Source organism: Myotis myotis, unplaced genomic scaffold (genome assembly GCF_014108235.1).
Source record: "Myotis myotis isolate mMyoMyo1 unplaced genomic scaffold, mMyoMyo1.p scaffold_m19_p_20, whole genome shotgun sequence".
NCBI lineage: Eukaryota > Metazoa > Chordata > Mammalia > Chiroptera > Vespertilionidae > Myotis > Myotis myotis.
The window spans coordinates 12,629,632-12,651,840 of record NW_023416325.1 but is presented as its reverse complement, the minus strand read 5'-3'; the positions used below and the strand labels follow the sequence as shown (position 1 = coordinate 12,651,840).

The 22,209-nt window shown below is 45.9% G+C and overlaps 1 protein-coding gene across 9 annotated transcripts in view; it reads right to left on the bottom strand.

Moving 5' to 3' along the window:
* Window positions 1-22,209, bottom strand: part of LOC118678284 (protein HIRA) — a 64,279-nt gene that overhangs the window by 28,880 nt on the left and 13,190 nt on the right. For 2 of the 9 annotated variants that reach the window (XM_036353763.1, XM_036353767.1), the window contains exons 2-11: window positions 20,468-20,530; window positions 18,514-18,675; window positions 17,254-17,344; window positions 15,840-15,934; window positions 9,716-9,811; window positions 8,348-8,508; window positions 6,324-6,491; window positions 3,975-4,088; window positions 2,152-2,222; window positions 1,373-1,478 (exon numbers count right to left, since the gene is read on the bottom strand). In XM_036353763.1, the coding sequence (XP_036209656.1) occupies window positions 1,373-1,478; window positions 2,152-2,222; window positions 3,975-4,088; window positions 6,324-6,491; window positions 8,348-8,508; window positions 9,716-9,811; window positions 15,840-15,934; window positions 17,254-17,344; window positions 18,514-18,675; window positions 20,468-20,530 (1,127 nt within the window). Of the gene's footprint in view, window positions 1-1,372; window positions 1,479-2,151; window positions 2,223-3,974; window positions 4,089-6,323; window positions 6,492-8,347; window positions 8,509-9,715; window positions 9,812-15,545; window positions 15,615-15,839; window positions 15,935-17,253; window positions 17,345-18,355; window positions 18,490-18,513; window positions 18,678-20,467; window positions 20,531-22,209 lie in introns of those variants that run through there. The other 7 variants (XM_036353771.1, XM_036353765.1, XM_036353764.1 and 4 more) reach the window with 7 other exon arrangements.

The window sequence follows — 22,209 nt, the reverse complement described above, 5'->3', positions numbered from 1 at the left end:
CAGGTTATTACATGGCTCCCATTGCGACTCTCCAAGGGGGAGGGGAGTGCACAGTGGATCCCAGGTTACCTGAGGACTGTGAAAGGTGCAAAGAAGACCTGAGGCCAAGACACTCACCCTCTCATTGACAAGACACTTCCAGGGTGCCAGGCCCTATTCTAGGTGCTGTCAACAACTCAGACTCTTACCCCCAAAAGATTTACCTCACAGTGGGGGTGGGGGGGTCCCCACAGTAGCTTAAGAGGAAGCTTCTACAGTAATTGAATCACTGCGGGGAGAGCTGCTCACCTACTCTGAGCTTTCACAGGGGTCCTTTCAGACAAAGGCCATTTGTAGAAACACTGGTTCTAAGTCTAGGGTAGTGAGAGCAGAGCTGTTCCTGAAACCCTTGAGGAAGGGCCCATGGCCACACTGTCCTGGACAGAGCTCAGGGAGGAGGCCTGGCACAAATCAGTGGGCCTGGGTCAGGCTTCTGTTCTTTTTTTTCTTAAATATATTTTATTGATTTTTTACAGAGAGGAAGGGAGAGGGATAGAGAGTTAGAAATATCGATGAGAGAGAAACGTCGACCAGCTGCCTCCTGCACACCCCCCACTGGGGATGTGCCCGTAACCAAGGTACATGCCCTTGACCAGAATCGAACCTGGGACCCTTCAGTCCGCAGGCCGACGCTCTATCCACTGAGCCAAACCGGTCAGGGCCAGGCTTCTGTTCTTGTACCTAAAGGTCCTGTATGGTCTTGGCAAAGAGCCATACTATTTTCCGTGGCTTAGTTACCTCATTGATGAAACGAGTAAGTTCTGCCTTAAAGGGTTATATATTTTAAATAAAATATATGCAAACATATGGTCCAGAGACTGGTACGCAGTAAGTGCTAAAAAATGGTCAATATTACTATTTAGTTGCTGCTCCATGGCAACCTTGTCAGTAAAAGACAATGGGGAAAGTGAGGTGAGTGGGGACCCTTGGGAGCTCTCTCTCTCTCTCTCTGGCTTTTTCCCAGGGTGAAACCTCCCAGTGTGTGGCTAATTATCAGTTCAGGAAGAGATGCCCAAAATTGTTTTATTCTTCATTCCAGAACTGATTTCTGACATGAACCGAGATTCATTTTTAAATTAATCTATTTTCTAAAGAAGACAAGGATTACAACCTATAAAAGATGAACACCCAATAATATGTTAAGAAACAAAGTACGTATTCAACAATAAAGAATTATTAAAAAAAGAAAGAAAGAAAAGAAACAATGTATCTGTGTATGTCACAAGACGAGGGTCCAATTGAAGGGGCCTCTCCGAGCTATCATGGTCATGTCTGTGGCCTCAGAGCATGTGCAGCACATAGGTCACTAGCCCGCAGTATGTTATTCTCCTACCTTTTCCTCCTCGCTCAGGGGGTCTCCAAGCTCATCCTGGGAGAAATCTAGGAATGCCACAGAGCCATCCATGGAACACACCAGGATGCCCAGCCCGTTCAGAGTCCTGAAAGAGATGACCATTAGCAGCCTGGGAGCAAGCCCTGTGGTGCTCACGCATGCCTCAATGTTGGCCAAGAGGACAATAGGGCAGAGCTCTAGGTAGACAGTGAGAATCTCGGATTCCCTTTTGTGGCCTTGTGGGGATGGGGATGTGGATAGGGCAGACAATAGAGTCCCAGAAGGTTCTGGCACCCTTTAGTTCTAAGCACATGCACAAAGTATCTTTCATCATGTACTTTGTAAGAATTTTATTTTTCTTTATCTTATTTTTGAAACCATTAAAAAAAACACCATGTGGGGGAGTATAAATCTAAATGAGGTCACTGAGAGGCAGACTGTGTCTCCACACCTATGCTAATCTGGTTCATGCAAGGACAGAGTGAAGTAGAACCAAGATCACAGCATTCTCCTTTTCCTAAATACCAATTTGTTGGAGAAGGCATTTTCCAGGGCAAATCCCAACAGAGCTAAGAGCACAGCAGTATACTCTCCCACAAGCAGGACCACGCTGCCCTTTCTTGAATCGTGTACAAACAGCACCCTGGGGTCTACTCCAGTGTCAAACCTGGGGTGGGTCCCTGGCTACCTGACGCTAATCACATCCGGGGGGCTCGTGTTCCAATGTGTGGCTTCTCCTTTCCTAGCTTAATGTACATCATTACAGGAATCCACCTTACCAGGAAATATCCATGATGGATTTGTCAAACAGCTCATGGATGACAACCAAAGGTCGTTTAAGACACGTGAGCTGGAAAGAAAGCAGCAGCAAAGGTTAATAAAAGGAATGAAAACCATTTTTTGTTCACTCAGCTCAGTTAACATTATCAGTCCTAGAAGTCTTGGTCAGAATTTCAAACAGCAACGACCAAGATCCCAAACTATAGAAACCAAAGTTTGCCGAAATATGCAAACTAGAATGCTTGCTATCTGAAGGGCTCATTGTTTTCTGGTGCGGGGAGATGACTTCATACACAGACAACCAATGACGGAGTAGGGGTGTCTAGAAGGCCAGGACCTGAGCGGAGAAGGTCTGCCAAGCAGGGGAAGGCATGCTAGAAATGAGGCAGGAAAATAGTTCCAGAGAAAACGCAGCATATCTTCTCTGGGCCCAAGGAACTATGGTACACATTTGTACAAGGCTTGGTGTAAACGGCTACGTATGTCACACAGGCTCATTCTACACTGTGTGCGGATAGTTCAGAAACACACAAAAACAGTTTATGTTGCCCTAATCCAGACCCAAAGTTAACCACTATTACTGTTGGATGAGTTATTTTCTTCTGGTTTACAAAATAAGGCACATGGTTGTGCCTGCCTTTTCATTTAATACCTACTGAGCATTCATGAAATATCCTGTAAACTTCTGTTTTAGATGACTGCAGAACATTCACACGTGCATATTCATTATCTAGTGATTCTAATGTTGGGCCCTGCACTGTCTGCATGCTCCCACAGTTACACTGAGATCCACCTGTTGACAGGTCCTGGGGCCACAGAGTGGTAGGCTGGGTGGGAACACCTTTCTGCAGGGCTCCCACCAAGTACTGTGGAAGCTTCCAGGAGACTGGGACTGTTTTTATGGAAAAGGAGTAGCTTCGACCATCCTAATCCTGAGGAGAGGGCTGGCATCTGAGCTACTTGGAATCCACAAGAAAAATCTTGCCCCTACCCTAATTGTACTTCCAGAAAAAAGAGCCCTGCCCCTCATCCCAAAAATGTGTCTACAGACCCCTCAGAAACCTGGACCTGTGTGAGCAACTGACCTCAATTTTATAAGAAACATGAGCACACGAGCAGTGATGTTTTGGTCAAAGCACCATGAATGGAGCCCCAGGCCAGGAAGAACATGCCTGGAACTGCCTATGGCACTAGGGTCAGGTTCTGGAATGGATGTAACATGAGTACTGGGCCTGAAAAAATCACAGTGTACACAGCAATCAATTTCTGTGACAAATGACCACAATAAATGCATCAGAGGACAACCTCCAAACCTCTGCTTCTGGGGACATTAGTAAGGAACAAACTACCGTTTAATGTAACAGCATGCACGACAACACTGCCGAGCGAACGCAACACAAGAAAAAGTAAACACTGCACAACTCCGTTCAAATAAAGCTTAAAAACAGGCAAAACTTATCAGTGTGACAGGTGTCATTAGAATGGTTGCTCTGGCAGAGGGTTCTGGGGTGGTGGTGACATGTGTAAACATGTCATGACAATGCTCTGAGTTGTGTACTTCATCTAGGTTACATGTCGATACAGGGTTTTTAAATGAAGCAAACACAACATGCCAACTAAAGTGTTCCCTGAGTCTGGACACAAGAGCTGCTCTGGCTGGGCTGAGCCCCAGTCTTCAGTGCTTCCTTTAGGGGTAATAAGTGGGCCTGACCCAGGTACAGGGTGGAAGCAGGGGCCCTCTTCTTGCAGGCTGCCACACCTTCACCGGCCCTGTCTCCTGTCACCTTTCAGGAGCAGCAAAAGCTCATGATGGGGGGCTCACCCAGACAGAGAGAGAACGGTCCTTGCTGCCAACAGCACAGCAGCAGTACGGGCAGCTGGGCTTCGCAGAACTCCCATTCTTCTGCTTCTTTTTGAAGATTTTTGGGTTGAATTTCTAAAGCCAAATAACAAATGCTAAAATAATTGATCAAGCATCAAGCATGTACCCCATGCCAAGTATTACAAATATACCACAATTGCAGTCCATCGATCGGCAGTCCACACAGACATCTTCCAGGCCCAGGCACTCAGCATATGTAATTTGATCTTTACAACTACCCAGGAGGCATTTTGCTGAGGTTGAAGTGAGATTCAGAGAGGCCAAAACACATGTGCTGAGTCACCCAATGAGTAAGCGGTGAGAGGAGGATTTGAAACAAGCTCTACCAAATCTCCAGGCTGGGCCTACAGTCAGGGCCATGGCAAGGGAGCTACTGAATCCCTTGGCCTGGGCAGGACCAACTCTAGGACATGAACTTTAGGGACAAGGTCCTGAGGGGAGGCTGTTCAGGGTTCCTTTCCTTTCACTTTATTTCTTGCTCAGTCAATACTGTCTTACAAAGACTGATCAGCCCTGCTTTGACCTCAGGGCTGCTGGGCTTCGCAGAACTCCCATTCTTCTGCTTCTTTTTGAAGATTTTTGGGTTGAATTTCTAAAGCCAAATAACAAATGCTAAAATAATTGATCAAGCATCAAGCATGTACCCCATGCCAAGTATTACAAATATACCACAATTGCAGTCCATCGATCGGCAGTCCACACAGACATCTTCCAGGCCCAGGCACTCAGCATATGTAATTTGATCTTTACAACTACCCAGGAGGCATTTTGCTGAGGTTGAAGTGAGATTCAGAGAGGCCAAAACACATGTGCTGAGTCACCCAATGAGTAAGCGGTGAGAGGAGGATTTGAAACAAGCTCTACCAAATCTCCAGGCTGGGCCTACAGTCAGGGCCATGGCAAGGGAGCTACTGAATCCCTTGGCCTGGGCAGGACCAACTCTAGGACATGAACTTTAGGGACAAGGTCCTGAGGGGAGGCTGTTCAGGGTTCCTTTCCTTTCACTTTATTTCTTGCTCAGTCAATACTGTCTTACAAAGACTGATCAGCCCTGCTTTGACCTCACAAACAGGGATGATGGCTTCGTCAGGCTAAGTGTAACCAGGGCATCATTTTTTGGAAAGGTTAGAAGCACACACTGAGGTCCTTGCTGCTTTCCTGAACTGAAAAGGATGGGGAGCTCTAGACTCAGAGTTGAAATCTACTAAGCCAGGAAAACTGAAAGGGAAGGGTATGCCAGGTGGTCCAGAAGGGTTCTAATTCCAGAGGGCAGGCAAGAATGGCCAGGGGTGCACAGAGACTGGAGAACATGGAACCCAGAGGCATGTATTCTGGGCTTGAATTTTCACAACCATCTCACACAGTTGCTCCATGAGGTTCACTTGAGAGAGTCATGTGGAAGCAATATGCTAACTACGAAGCAGTGACTTTCAAACATTTTAGCAACATGGTCCTAGTTTCAAACAAGATCTTTCATGGACTCCAATACAAAAATATTAAAGAAGTGATATTTTATTTGTATAAATTTAAGTCACACTATACGGTATATATTATCACGTTAAACAATGGGAAGAAGGAACCCTTTTTTCATAAATAAAAAAACTGAGATCAGGGGCGTGGATAATCCTTCACATCTATCAGCCTTCGCCCATCAATCTATTGACTTAGTTGTGGTACCCAGTGTTGAGGAAATTCTGGTCCTCACAGTGTTTGCCTTGGGCACTCTCAAGACACTCTTCAATGAAAGTCATCCAAAAGCATAAAAAGAGTGTTATTCTCTGAAGCCTGAGAGAATAACAGTAGCTCACATCTTCTGGCACTCTTCCCCCCTCCACATCAAAACTGGGCAGACAGCTCCAGAATCAGACAAGGACTCCAGTGATCCAAAGCACAGCCTTGAAGCTACAGTGGCCACTGGTGGAGCCCCGGGATAAACGCACAGGCTCGATGGATGCACAAACTGCACCTGTGTCCTCCAGAGCCTGGTGGGTGGGGCACTTGTCAGGACCATGCGGGAGCACCCACCAGCAGACCCGAATGTGTAAAGAGGCTAGTGCAGAGCTAGTGTTACTAATCAAAGACTGATTTTGGTGATATTCATCATGTAAAGTTTGCCAATAAACACATGAGTACATATTCTATTTTTTAAATTGAATTTTTAAACACTGAAACATAAGTATTTAAAGTGAAACAAGAACATGACATGTGCTGAATCTCGGCCTTGGTGACCCAGCCTTGGTGAGCAAGGCACTGCGCAGGCTCTGAGGGGACCACTCTGAGCACACTCACCACGACAGTCACAGCTTTCCGGTGTCCGACAAAGTCCATGTTGGTCTTCCAGCCCTCCCGCTCGATGATTTGGGCGGTGGGGCCGGAGTTGTTCATGGCATGGGCAGACACCAGGTAATGTCCATCAGGTGACCAGCTGAGCCGCAACACATGGGTTGTCCCTCCACACTGAAAGAAACATCTGTGCTTAAAAGGAAATCAAGGCCAACCTTGTGACCAAAACTGGACTCAAGAATAAATTTGAGAATTGATTACAGGACAAGTGAGGCCCAGGCTGCAGGCGATTCGCGCCCACCTGCCCGCCTGGCTGCATTACCCCCATCCGGCAGACCCCACCCCAAAAGGTGACCAGGTGGTGGTGTTCTCTTTTTAAGTAAGATGTGGAACAATGGTCTTATTTTCTCCTGTTGACCTAGATTGGACTACGAAGAAGCAAGGAAGCCAGAATGGGAACCATAGTTTCAAAAAAAAAATTCTAAGATACCAAAAACTAATCTACACTAATAAAAGAGAAAGATGCAAATTGACTGTACCTTCATGACACCACCAGCCAATCAGGAGTGAGTATGCAAATCAACCCAACAAAAGATGGCGGGTTAATTTGCATACTCAGGCGCCCAGTGGCGGGGGGTGGGGCAGGACAATGTAGGCATTCCACACTGCCCCAGCAGCTCCAGGCCTTTGGGCAGCATGGGAAGGTGGAAAGGCGCTCCAGTCAGAGCGAAGGCGGTGCCAGCAGCCAGGGGAAGGCAGGCCCATTCTTGCACGAATCTTCGTGCGTCGGGCCTCTAGTAATAATAATAATAATAAATTTGAACTCTGATTTATAAATGTTTGATGGTGGAGCCTGTACCCAAGCTTCTGGCTACACAGACAGCTGTAACTCCAGCCTCTCCAGATGACATAACTAAAAAGACTGTCAGATGAGAGTTGGAGCCATGGCATACTCCACTCCCACAGGAGCTGAGCACAGCACAGTGGGGTAGGCCCTAAGGGGGTCTGCAGGACGGACAACTCTCTTCTAAAAAAAATTTAGTAATTCTTTTTTTTTTTAAAATATATTTTATTGATTTTTCACAGAGAGGAAGGGAGAGGGATAGAGAGTTAGAAACATCGATGAGAAAGGAACATCGATCAGCTGCCTCCTGCACACCTCCCACTGGGAATGTGCCCACAACCAAGGTACATGCCCTTGGCCGGAATCGAACCTGGGACCTTTCAGTCCGCAGGCCGACGCTCCATCCACTGAGCCAAACCGGCTAGGGCAAATTTAGTAATTCTTTATTGTTGAAAGTATTACATATGCCCCCCTTTCCCCTAATGACCGCCTCTAACCCCCCATCCCAGGCCTTCAGCACCCTATTGTCTGTGCCCATGGGTTACGCATATATGCTTACAAGGTCTTTGCTTGATTACCTCCCACCCACCCACCCTCCCCTGCCCTCCCTCTGAGAGTCCACTTGGATGGACAACTCTTTTAACCACCAACTCTGTATGGGCCAAATCTATCTGGCCACTGACCCCTTTTTTCCTGCTCAGCACCTTTTAATTACACTCCATGAGCTCTGTTAAGTCAGCTGGCCTGCAGTGGAAGTCAGTGAGCAAAGCCACAGCAGTCAGGAAAAATACAAGAGAGAACCACCTCCATCCCCTTGTCCTCCCATACATCCCATGGGCAGTGCAATATAAATGTCACATGATGAAAAATAGTTCCATCCATGTCTGCGGCAGCCAGCTGTATGGCACAAGGTTGTGGGGTATCTCCTTAGCTTTAAATTTAAAACTTTTAAATTCTTTTCACTCCAAAGGTGGACATTTGATAACATCTTTCATTTGAGAAATGAAAGATTTTCATCATCTGACTCTTAGGGCCAAAGTGTCCACCCTCTCCGAGAACCTTGACCAGTCTGCTCAGGCCACCGAATTCTGATTCACCCACAAAGCCCCCACCCCAGCCAGCTCCTCTGTGCACGGAGGCCAGAAAGGGTACTGGGCCTCATGAGCTCTCTAGGCTGTCTCATTACCTCATCAAAAGGCTTGGTGATGCTGGTCTCCAACTGCCAGTCCAGCGTCCTCCACACCTTTAGGCTGCGGTCATCAGCTTGAGAGGCAATATATTTACCAACAGGGTCCCAAGTCAACCCCTTTACCAAGCCAGAATGACCTCTCAGAGTAGCTAGAATTTCTGTGAAGAAAAATAAGAGATTGGAAAGGTGTTACCTAGAGAACAACGATGACTCTATATAGAAACATGAACTACAATCCATGGGCTATGGAATGGCAAACCAAGAGAAGGAACTTCAGGAGTGCAGCTTGGCCAGCCCTGCTCCTGTGCACAAGCAGAAGAGCCCCTAATCTAATTTCCACGAAGGCAAAACCCACCTCAAGACTGCACCAAGGAGGCGGGCATCATGATCACCCTTCACTCACAACTAACACTTGTGGGTTGGGCTGCATATGCCCCTGGAGGGGCAGGCAATCAGGGGCCTCGGCTTGGGCCAGAGCCATATTCTGCCCCTTTATCTTGTCTGTAGTTGGCGGTATTGCCTGTGGTTTGCCTTTCTAGATAGAAGCCCATGCTCACCTGGGTCGTCATATTGGCATTTCTGATGTGAACCTTCCTGTCAGCACAGGGGACTGGGCACTGCACTGAGTCCCCTGTAAGTCATCACTGAGGACAGTGTGTGAGACAGTACCTCCTAGAAATCCTCCCCAGCTCTAAATCTGCCACTTGGTGGCCAGGTTGAGTGTCACCACACATACTGGTGGTTTATAGGGAGAAAATTACTTGGATTAAGTCCATGGACGATGCTTTTCAGCCCATGAGGAAACCATATCCAGATATGAAGCAGGAACATAAGCAATATCTTACTAGGTATAAACTGCAGGTTATGCCATCTGTCATGACTTCAAACACATTAATATGAAAAATTAATCTTTTGCAAAACTGGATTTGCTAGCCTGCATCTGCTCAAGGGTGTCACAGAGGAGGTGGCAACTGAGCTGAGGCCAGAGCCCAGTGGTGGAACTGATACCCTTGAAGGCATATGTGTGGAGGAGATGCTGGGGTGCACATGAAGGCACAGCATGGGTGGGAGTGTCAGGGCAAGCTGAGCACGGTCCCCAACGCCAGTTGTCAATGTACAACCCTCATGATTTGTGGCACATCCATGTTAGCACTCAGTTACTATTTTTCTTTAACATAAACCTCTAAACAAATATAACTGATGAAGAAAAATAACTGAATATCTGACAAGACACATGAATCCCTGCCCACTGTGAGACACATGCTGCCACCAGCCAAAAGAGAGCCATCCTGCTCCAGACACCAACAGACAGCACAGATGATGAGCAACCCATTCCTGCCGCCACCCAGCCAGAGGAGCCCAGACCTGGGAACTTCACTGCATTCCAGATGACGACAGTGTTATCCACGCTGCACGAAGCCAGCCAGGCGTCATGAGGAGACCATGCTACGTCCATCACATCTGGAAGACAGAGGGCTGGCGTTGAGTCTCTTACCTGGAGTGCAGACTCGGCAAGGGGGTCAAAGCAGTACCACCCATTTGCCAGCTGGTGTCATGTTTGAGGAGACTTGACCTAGGACCATCATAAGTAGATTCTTTTTGTAACCATTTTGAAAAACTTCCCCACTAATGATTTTCAATTGGTCATAAATTTTGAAGGATCTAATTGATTCCTCGCTACCCCTTTCATACATGAGGCAACTAGGGGCACGGCTGAAAGCATGGCGTCTTGTGGCACTGCACCCACGTATTAAAACCACGGCTCTGATACCTATCGGGCCTGTGGCCTGGGGTTCGCTCCTCAACCCTGCTAAGCTTGCTTCCCCCATTCTAACTGGGCCTATCTCACACAGCCCTTTGAGCATTGCAGGTTCTACACTTAGTAGAGTGCTTGACACACAGTCAGAGCTTAATAGCTGCTGACTGAATGAGAGAAAAGCCACCTTCAGACCCTTTTCCTCATTAATTAGCTCTCATCTCCAAGATCCTGACAGGAATACCCCTTCCCTATGGAGCCCCCAAACACAATCAATCATGCTCATTTCTTTGTGACTCAGTTTTCACATCTGTAGAATGAGGATTTAAAATAGCACCTATGTGAAATACATGCATACATACATACATAAATAAGCAAGCAACTATCCTTAGAGGGTTGCTGTGAGGATTAAATGTGAGAAATTGCTGTAGGAAGGCATCAGGCACACTCCAAAGCATCTATAAAAATCAACGTGATGGTGACGATGCCCATCTCACATGCAGGTGTGACGGGCAAGGTCTTACTGATTGATCTACTCTCATTGCCTGATGCAGCGCTAGGCGTACAGAAGAATAGCTGGTGAGATGAAGAGAAACACAGCAGCAAGTTATTAGCTTTCGAGTCCTTTCCTCATAGGATTTTTAAAAAGAGGTGTAAGCAAAATATTCAAAATTTCTATTGTATTTTTTTTTCTAGTTAAAAAATCTTCAGTGACAGCTGGATGAATTTTCCACATTGTACTAACATTCCCATTTCACGCTGCATGCACTGGTATGCTGTTGGAACATTCTAACAGTGTATGTGATCTTCAGGGGTTATTTTGATTTGTTCTGCATTCTATGTCGTTGAGAGCATTCGCTACCATAAACAGACCTAATTTAACAATGAACTTTGACTGGGTTCCAGTTTTTCATATTAATGAGCATGTGGGTATGCCACTCTCCACATCCTGGATCGTTTGAGCCCATTACCCCAAAGTGGGAATCTGGGAAGAAAACTGAACATTTTCCTAAGCCTGGAGTCTCTTAACTCTGCAGACTGCTTTTCAAAGACCTCTATGACTTCACAGTTCTATAAGCAGAAGGTCCATTTCAAGACTCCCCTAATAACTTGAGGATTATGATCTTTTCCCTTTTAACTCGTTATATTTTAAATTTTACTTTGACTAGTAGTGAAATTGAAGGTTTTTCACATGTTTGTCTAGAGTTGTCTTATCCTTAGGCAACACTGCTCCTGTTTTTGACGAGCTCTCCTGTGCAGTGGTCTAACAAATACAAGGACCGAGAACCTCCTCTAGGAGCTGAGTCCAGGAGGACAGACATGTGAACCCCAGAATTTCACCGTGGTGCCTAAGTCCTAGAGCAGAGAAGTGGTTAGCTGGGAATCCAGAAAGGAGACGTGATTTTCTTTGCAATTTCCATGGACTATTTCTAAAAAATGTATTTTTAGGGATTTCAGAGAGGGAGAGGGAGATAGAAAAATCAACGAGAATCATTGATCGGCTGTCTCCTGCATGCCCCCTACTGGGGATTGAGCCTGCAACTCAGGCATGTGCCCTGACCGGGAATCGAACCATGACCTCCTGATTCATAGGTCGACACTCAACCACTGAGCCACACCAGCTGGGCTACATGGACTACTGATACTATAGGCATTAGCTGCAAATTCTATCAGTTTGCCTTCCTATATTGTAGAAGACTCACGTAGCAAACTTATTCTTTGAGACATCCTTTACTGCCTGTTAACCTTGAAAAACATTCCTTCTGCTAGAGGTTTGATACATATTCAATTGTTTTTCTTCTGTTTTAGTTATTTAGAATGTTTCTCTTTAATATCTGAAGTTTATTTTGGTGTATGCTGTATTTAGTGAGCTCTAAATTACTTCCCCCTCACCCAGGAACTGCTAATGGTTACTCTATCCCAATGGGGAATAACTCTTTCTATTAGGTACACTGTAGCCTACTTCAATGTTGTTAGTTTTAACCAGAAACTCACTCTGTGACAGTGTAGCTTCCACAACTTTAATTATTTCTTTCAGATGCCCTTTTGAGTCACTGCTGAGGTCTGCAATCCGGGACCCTTCGGGGGATGTAGGAGAGCTGGTTTCAGCCTGAACCCTGCAGGCCAGGCCAAGGGACCCCACTGGTGCATGAATCTGTGCACAGGGCCTCTAGTATGCATATAAGATCTTTGGTTAATATCTTCCTGCCCTCCCCTTTCTCCCCTCCCCTCTGAGATTCATCAGTCTGTTCCATGTTTCCATGCCTGTGGTTTCCGCTCCTGCGTTGAGCATCTGCCCCCTGCTGGTCAGTGTGCATCATAGCTACCAGTTGGACGGCCAAATGGTCGGCAGGTCACTTAGGCTTTTATATATATAGATATTCTAATAGGCTATTACTAGTGAAAGATAAATAATTACAAGTTTTCTTATATGAGGCCAATTCAATAACTCATTTTTATTAGCTCCAAGTGTTTTTCAAGGTTTTATGAGTTCTAAGAGCTTTCTTCCTTTGGGTTTTCTTGATATACAATACCATGCTCATATCGTTTCATTTTTGTCTTTTTTTTTTTTTAAATATATTTTATTGATTTTTTACAGAGAGGAAGGGAGAGAGATAGAGAGCCAGAAACATCGATGAGAGAGAAACATCGATCAGCTGCCTCCTGCACATCTCCTACTGGGGATGTGCCCGCAACCCAGGTACATGCCCTTGACCGGAATCGAACCTGGGACCTCTCAGTCCGCAGGCCGACGCTCTAGCCACTGAGCCAAACCGGTTTCGGCTCATTTTTGTCTTATTTCCAGTATGTTTATCTCCTTCTCATTTGCTTCATTGTGTTGCAGAAATTCCAAAGTAACAAATTAAATGATAGCACCCATCCTTGTCTTTTCTCAATATAAATGGGAACAAGGCTCAATTGTGAACTGTAATGCTTGCCACTGGTTAGAAAAAGACAGATGATTTTTATCATGTTAAGGAAATAACTTTCTATGGCCATTTTTTAAAAAGCATTTTTATTAGGAAATGATGCTGAGTTATCTGTCTTTCAGAATACCTCATCAGATGACTCCGTGCTTTTTCGCATTTAACCTCCTAGTATGCTGAATTATATTAACAGATTTCCTTTATACAAGCCTTCCATTATAAAACATATTTAGTCAAAATGAATTAGTTTTCAAATGTTATGAACTTGTGAGTATTCCCCTTCTGACTTTTCTATCTTCATTCATATTTGTCTATGCTTTTGTTTCACTGTTATTTTTATTACATTTGGAAACAGGGTTAGAGTTTCCAGAATAACTATTTCTATGTTTCAGAGTCATTATTCTTAAAAGCTTAAAACAATGCATCAAAAAATAATTTAGGACTAGGAATCATTTCTGAAGGTAGCTTCCAACTTCTTCATTGGTTACTACTTTGTTCAGTTTTTCCTAACCTTATGATATTAATTTTGAAAACATTTATTTTCTAGAAAATTATATCTATTTTAGTATTTTGTTTCGTTTTTTAAATTTTATACTATATTAACATTACATTTTGCACTCTTTGATGCTATTCTTCCTCTAGGTTAATTGTTTTTTGTTTTTTTAATCCTTACCCAAGAAGGATATGTTCTATAACTTTTTTTTTTTTTTTTTTTGAGAGAGAGAGAGAGAGAGACATCAATGTGAGAGAGAAACATTGATCAGTTGTCTCCTGTACACACCTCAACCGGGGATCGAACCCGCAACGTAGGCATGTGCCCTGACCAGGAATCAAAACTGCAACCTTTTGGTGTATGAGATTGATGTTTCAACTAATTGAGTCACCCAGCCGGGGCTAGGTTAAATGTTTTTTAAGACCTCTTACTTCTTTTTTTTTTTTTTTTTTTTTTTTTTTTAAATATATTTTATTGATTTTTTACAGAGAGGAAGGGAGAGAGATAGAGAGCCAGAAACATCGATGAGAGAGAAACATCGATCAGCCGCCTCCTGCATATCTCCTACTGGGGATATGCCTGCAACCCAGGTACATGCCCCTGACCGGAACCGAACCTGGGACCTTTCAGTCCGCAGACCGACGCTCTATCCACTGAGCCAAACCGGTTTTGGCATGACCTCTTACTTCTAATTTCACCTAGGTCTTCTTTTTTACCCATGGTCAAATATGCCAAGTGTATGTTTTTCACACTTAGACCCAGTGCTCTCTATTCATTTATTTCTTTTTCACTATTTTTTTCTTCTTAAATGGTTCTTCCCATACCTACTATCAGGACCACTGATTAAGAAGTGGCAGGTACCCTGTTGAAGGTGGGCAATCCTACCTGCCTGGTAAAGGAGAACCCTGGGGTACTGGGCCAGGAGAGAAGTCAAGGTTATGGCTCAGCCTGAGTCTCAGGTTAGGAGCCCCATAAAAGCCTGAGGCCCCACCACATGCTTGAACACCCTCATAGCCATATGTGCCAAAGTTCCAGAAACCCATCTAGATTCCACTGTGAGCAGCAAGAGTAAGTTACAGATTTTTACTATTATCAACAATAACAATAACAATATCAGCTTTCACAAATTTAGAATCAATCTGGTCACCAAGAGGTGGGTTTGTTCACCTTCAAAGTGTGTGCAGAGTATTTGCCGAGCATACACTGCCAACGGGTTATAGCTGATGCTTTCCAAGCCTCCCACTCCTGCCCCATGCTCCCCCAGAGCTCCAGGCTCAATGTCTCTTGACATTCTCTCCCCAGCTCCCTCAAACTTAGCCTACCCAACAATGAACTGGTGTCCATCCCCCTAAGCCTATTGTTCTTATGATTTCAGTAGAGTACAACCACTGGCTATTCATGCACCCAGCTAGGACTCTACTTCATCACTCCCCTTGCTCTATCCTAAGAATTTCCCAAATAGTCTCTTCCTCTCTGTTCCCATTATCATAGGCCTATGTCAGGCCCTTAAAGTTTTCATCCGAACCACTGACACAACTTTCTTTCCCCACAGCTGTCAGAATGATTTCCCTCTTGGCTTCAAAGCTTTTAATGACTCCCTGCCTCTTCCACAACAAAGGGCATCCTCATTAAAAGGTCCCTGCGCACTCAGCTAGCCCCACTCCGTGCTGCTTCCTGCCTTGTATATAAAGATCCAGCAGTAGTGAAGTGCTGCCTACTCCTTCACAGCAAACCTCTCACTTCTGCTGTCCTCCCTGCCTGGGAAACCCTCCAGGATATTCCTGGGCTAGACCACAGGCTTTCTGAGGTAAGACTAAGTGATATTTGCTCTGGCATCCCTCGTGCCTAACCAAGTGTACACCACATGGTTTTAGACTGCTATTGACTGACTGACCTTCCTCCTCTCCAGTTCAAATTGGCACAATGTGTCTTTCCATTCTAAATCTATTTACAACACTTTGCAAACATGCTCAGGGCCCCTGTATTCTAGTTTCTGTGGAATAAATAAAGTGCGCTTACGGACTTAGTGATCCACTGATGAAGGTAGTGACTCAGTTCACCAGGATAAACAGCAGAACGTGGGGAGTTCTACATTAAAAATATAAACATATACCCCATGAGGGCAGGAGTGGGGGCACTGAATGCAGCTGGAGGCAGGCAGTGGGGACGATGACTGCACAGACCTTGAGGGACAGGCAGGGTATGACCGATGGTGATGGGGAGGGGTGACCCAGACACAGAGCTGCTGAAGGTACTGCTGCTGGTCTCAGACAGCTGCTGGGGCCACCCAACCCAACAGGCAGCCCCACTCACCGCCTGAGTGACTCCGGAGGATGGAGACACATCGCCACTGCTCCACGTTGGCAAGCTTACCACTGGAGCCGAAGACAGTGCTGGGGCCGATGTACCTGTGTGAAAGAGGAATCAGAAAGGCACTCCAGGGAGGCTCTGGCACTGCACAGAGATGCTCACTGCAGCATGGCGTATCATGGCAGACAGAACAAAGCAGAAACAGACAATGGCTGGAAAGCACTGAATTGTTGAACAGCAGGAGCTGATTGGTAAATTATTTGCACTTGATGAAATACTACACAATTATCTACAAAGCTTGTGGTAAAAGACTATCCACTGCATGGGAAAATGTTCACAATATAAAATTAAGTGAAAGAAGCAGGTCACAGGACAGCATATACAATATATCACTATGTAATGAAAAAATTACATGTACGCATGGAAATGGATCAGGACACACATAAATAACACCAAAATATCAACCATAGCTTTCTTTAGGTGGTGGGATTATCATATTTTTCTTTTATATTTTTTTAGTTTTCCAAATTATATACTTAATATTATTTATGTTGGTTAAAGTAGCAGAATCAACAGTTTTTAAGCCCTCTTATAAAGAATTGAAGGCCTCAGCCTTAGCACCTGAGGCAGAGAAAGCACTCGAATCATAGGTTCTAGCTCCTGGCACTCAAGCAGTCACGTGGGCTCCCATGGAGGTGGTGCCTATACCACTGACATGCCTCTGTTGACAGACTTCGCTCCTGTAGAATTCTTCACAAACTCACAGAAAGACCTTGCTGGGGCAGCTGGGTGGGACAGTGTGCCTCTGCTCTCAAAGCCACGGCCATAGGGCCACTCTGGCTGAGCAGTGGATAGGTCTGAGTCCCCAGCTTGACTGGCCCCAGTCACCTGGGGAGCTGGTTATGGAAGAGTCCCAGGACCCCCCCTGAGAGAAGCTGCCTGGGTGTAAAGAAGAAGAGTTTTCTAGGTGATGGTTAGCTCACTATTGGTGCAAAGAAAGGGCTTTCAAGTGGGGACTCCTTAGAGGTCAGGGTTGAGCCAGACAGAAAATGAGGTGAATGGCTAAGAGGGTGGGCTCTGGACCCCTCCTCAGATCACCCTGACTTTTAACCACATTGCTTGTTGGGAAATCTCATTTGAAGAACAAAACAAAGGAAGCCACCAATGTCAGCATTGGAAGGGATTCGCCCTTAACCTTGTTGCCTGGCAAGGGACAGTTGAGCAGGTCACTAGGGAGGTTGGTGGCCTTCTGACTCCCTGGTCAGGCCCCAACTGCTCCTGGCCTGTGTGTACTTCCTGTTTCTTATGAAGCTGGGACTCTGGGAACGTCAGTGCCAGGGTAAAGAAAGTGACTGTGATAAAGACCAGCAAAGAAGCTTCTAAAAATAAAATGTGAAGAAAGGAAAATGATGCTTACGTAGCCCGCTTCCACACCATAATCAGTTTGTCATCTCCCCCAGAAGCTAAATACATCCCACTGTTTGACCACCGCACACAGTTCACACATGCTGGGAAGAAAAAAAAATAGGGTGATGAAAATCCAATAGTCATTTGTTTAAGCAGAGTTTGGCAAGATGCAAAAGGTTTATAAAGTCTAATCTATCTAATCTATTCAAGGCATCTACTGTGTGAGAGCCCTAGAAAAACAATTCAGTTCAAGCACTAATCTACTTGTGCTATAACAAAAAATGACCAGAATAGAGCCTGGGGGGTGAAAGCCTACATAACCTGAGAAGTGTTAGTGCTGGATGAAGTAGTCAGTAGGAGGAGGCTCACTGCCATGAAAACTGGTAAATACCTAAATCTCATTATTTAAAAAGGGCTGTCTAATGATGAGATGTATTTCTGAAGAGGGATAACTCTTGACCGGAAGACATGTGCTAAATAGGCCAAGATGCCTTCTCCAGAGCTTTCAGGGAGCAGCTTGGGTAAAACATAAAACTCTGACTTCTTTCCACCTGTCAGCAATTAAATTCGGATTTTTCCAAACTCATCAGCACTGCAGGTTGATTGATCCTGCACTCATAAACTGAGACCAACAGAAATCCCTCTTGGATCCTGTTGTGCTGCAGCCTCTGGGAGCACTCACAGCTCAACCTTTGGGAGCCCAGCAATATGAGGGACACTATCCAAGTTGTGGCCCACACCAGGCTGTGAGTGACTTGCGCTCCAAGTTGGAGGACGCCAAGAGACATGTTGGGAGAGCAAGAACATAATAGAGCAAAGGCAGGGGATGTAACCGTTATTGGAGCATTTCAGGGGAAGCAGCCAAGTACAGTCACCCTGATGCTCAGGGGCGGGAAACTAAGGCACTAATGCAGGAAAGAAAACCACATACTGTCCAGCAACCAAAAGGGTCCTGGTAGAGGGTCTCTGAGTGACACATTGGCAATCTGAGACATTTTGTAAGTTGTCTTTTACACACCCTTCCCAGAACCCTACTGCTTCCAGGTTGCTGGCCCCAAAGCCCCATGGAATCAGGCAGTAACGACTCATGAGCAGGAAATCACCAGAGGTACCTGCAGACTGTCCAAAGATGGTTCTGTGGGCGGGCCGAGTCTTCTGCCGAATAACTCACCCAGGTGTGCAGCCAACATCTGTGCCTTCAGACAGCAGGCCGAGGGGAGTTACCGCCGCACGGGGCCTTATCTTTCTAATTACAAACACATGTGCTAACCTTGGGCACTCTGCCAACACGAAAAGCCTGCAAAGGGCCACTCTGTAATACCTAAGTGATTGTCCATCTGGCAAAGCATCTTGGGAATATTTTCATCCTTCTCGTCATCCTCCTGGAGGACTGGAGACATATTCCAGATCACAACCTTCCCAGAATCCTGTCCTGGAACGAAGGGGCAGAAATAACTCAATGCACAAGGAGTAGACTATTAACTATGAGACACAGTCCTCACTTAGCTTTCATAAATCATAACTAACTAGATTGGGGGAGACTGAATTTGAATTACGAATATAAGTTACAGGAAAGATTAAGAAAAACAAGTGCTGATGGGGACTCAAAAAGTGTGGATTTAGTACTATGCAGAGGCCAACCTGACTTTATGAAAAGAACTCTAGACCAGAATCAAATGAGGACCAAGTTCTGGTCTGGCCTCTAACACGGATCCACCAGATACCCCCTAGAAGGTCCTCATTCCTGCCCAGTAACCACAAGGGACCTGGTAGAGGGCCTCCAAGTGACACAGGGGCCATGTGAGACATTTCATAAGTTGTCTTTTACACCCTTCCCCCAAACCCTACTGCTTCCAGGCCGCTGGCCCCATCTGTAAATGAAGAGGCTGGAAAAGCCTAGGCCCCAGCACCCTTTCAGGCCTCTGCATGGGCTTCTCTCCCTTTTCAGGTGCTGCCTGCAGTCCATGGCTGTTCTCACATGGGTGCTTTAAGACCCCGGTCTGAAATGTGCCTTAAACACTAGAAAAGGTCCTCATTATCTCACCGGCTCTTTGCCATCAACAGATGAGAGATCAACCAAAAGAGGGCATTTCGGGTGCCTGTGGTCATAGGCTGATGTAGTATTGGGCTAAAAAATATATCTATGCATTTCAGTAATGATTTCTCTTTCTAAGATTTCCATTACTGGTAACTAACAAAATCCAGCCCCTCATTTAACTTTCTGTTATAGAGGGGCCGATGCTCTATCCGCCGAGCCAAACCAGCTAGGGTGTAAACATATTTTTAAATCAGCTCTTCTAGAGTGTAGTATGCCGAGTAGGTCAGGAAGGTGTGCCTCTTCTTGTGGATGAGGAGAAAACTCTGTCACCCCAGCTAGGTCCACTGGTCCTAGGTGACGCCTGTGGGCACCTCTCGGGTGCAGCCGGCAGCACGCTGGAAGGAGATCAAGGCTTCCCTGTAAGCCCCAGCAGCAGGAAGTCTTCAGACAACCTGCTCTGCAGCACTTGCAGACCTGGACCTCCCAGGGGCACTCTCCAGTCCTGTCCAGGGAGGCCTCAGCCAGAGGGAGACCATGCTCTGTAGTGGAGCTGCCGGGGACTGGGCTCTGCGGGAATGCTACTTTGTGTGACCATATATACATCTTGGTGTCCTGGCCTCAAAAGTGACTTTGCCTTTCCAGAGTTGTTACTGCAATATTGCAGCAGGCACTGGGTAAAACACACCGACAATACCATGGATCATCTTTTCAAATGGTGTGCACATTTGTACTTGCGCTCTAACCCACTTGACTTGCTTTGAGCCTGGAGAATGGGCCTGATAACTACATGACTGACTCCAGAGGTTAACCATCTCCTCCCCCTTTACAGATGAGAAAACACTGCCAGAACCAAGATGAGGACCAAGAGCCCTTGCCTCTGGGGCTGGAGCTTTGTCCAGGAGACTACCTGCCACTTTTCATGCTCAATAAGCTTGGGCTCGGACATGCAAATTGATTCTAATATCAACCCAATAAACAGAAATTAGAAAGGTAAACCTGCTACCGAAATATCTATACAGAGCACACTCTAGTGCCAAAAACGGATTTTGATGTGACTTGTTCAGACTTAAACTGAGTCACATCTATACTGAAACCAGCAAATATTCTTTCTATAGCTCAATGGGTGGCCAGGAGAAGCAGAGTTAGGCGCAGGGCTGTGAGCATTCCTGTTATTCCATGAACATACCTTGTCCTCCAGTTGCGAACTTGGTCCCGTCAGGGTGAATATCAACTGAAAATATTGGCTTGCCTGGAAACAAAGAAAAAACACACACAACATCGCCTTGGCTTCTATTCACTTAAGAATAGCAACAGACTCAAACTTTTAAAATATTGGTTATTCAAACAATATCCCTAATTACTGATCCTAGGAAAAATACTAGTAATATACTATCATGTACACTCACCTGACAGTGAGGGCGGAGTGATATAAGTTTTAAAGTATAAACTGCTGGAACACTGTCCAAGTGACATTAACTAGATGAAAGTATAAAAGTGGGACTAAGCAATTCACCCCTAGAATGACTGAGCCCATAGGTCACCTCGGCATTTACACAGAGGTCTACTGGATAAGAGCTTGACACCTTCCGAGGATACATGTTTGTAAAGGCTATTCATGACAACAGCTCTGAGTCACAGGGGCTACTAGGATATACTAGTACATCCAGCCATCAGCCTGGACAAGGGATGCATGCCCTGGCTTTTCTGCTGACTGAGAGCTGGGTAGGGCCAGTGGTTGTCTGCAACACACTGCTTCCCTCATCATGCTTCTGCTTCCAAAAAGCTTCACCCCGATACATTTGTACTGCATCAATGTCCATGGAGAGTCGGCCTTCTCGGCATCTCTTTTTGCTGATCCTCCTTCCATGGTACGTGCCCGATGTCCAAATAGCTGTTCACTGGTGAGTGGTAGCTCAGTAATATTTGTTCAGTGACAAATTTAGATGGTGCGACAATGGATTGAGCACGAGCAATTGCTGTTGCCAAAGAGTCTCTTAATCAAGGATGCTCTATCGCTGTCACCCAAGGAAAGGTGGTATGGGCACTAGGACAAGAGTTACCGGCTCTAGAACTACAAGGTAGCAAGTGTGGGCAGTGGTTGCTTAAGAGCTGAAAGTCTTGCCAGGGCTCACATCCATGTGTGGAAATCAAAAGGCAATGCCAGCACTAGTCCTGGTGGCACCCTCTTCCCTCACTCTGGAGCCAGACCTCTCTGTCCAATCATGCAAGAGCTGCCACAGGCCAGGGGAAATGTGCTCCCTTCTCACTGGTCATTACATGCTAGTGGGAGACACAGCTGTGCCAAGCCAACAGGAAGCCGGTATAAGCACCCTATTTTGTCTTAGGGAGCAAGTAGAAACCTAGGAAAATTTGAAGATCACACCTCATGCTATTTCATCTCCAGTACTTACTGAATTCCAAAACAACAAAGGCTACCACAACAGGCCATGCTAGCAGCTCTGGCCTGGTCTCTGAGCCCCTTAGTTACTTCCAGGCCCACACCCAAGAGCCAGAGTTCTATAGCGACAGCCAAGTAGCGGCGGACTGCACTCTTGGAGCACTGCAGCGTGCTCAAAGCTGTCCCAAACACATGAAATTGCAGCCCTGGTCTTGCTCTGAGCTTTCATTCCAAGAGTTCACAAGACAAGCCCTGACACAGCTTGGTACTGCATGATCTCTGAAGGAGCCAGACCCAGCAGTGGAGTGCACTCACAGAGACCTGAAGAGGAAGCCTGCAAGTTATTATTCTCCAATAGCCTGGACAGGGCAGACCTGACCACTCCCACCTTCATCTTCAAGAAAGGACTCCAGAAAACGACTAGACAGAGTGGGCTAAAAAGGCAGGTGCTGAGAACACAGGTAAGGACTGAAAGTGCTCCAACTGGTCCTTCCATGCATGTGCACTCAGGCCCATGCTGGCACACCCAC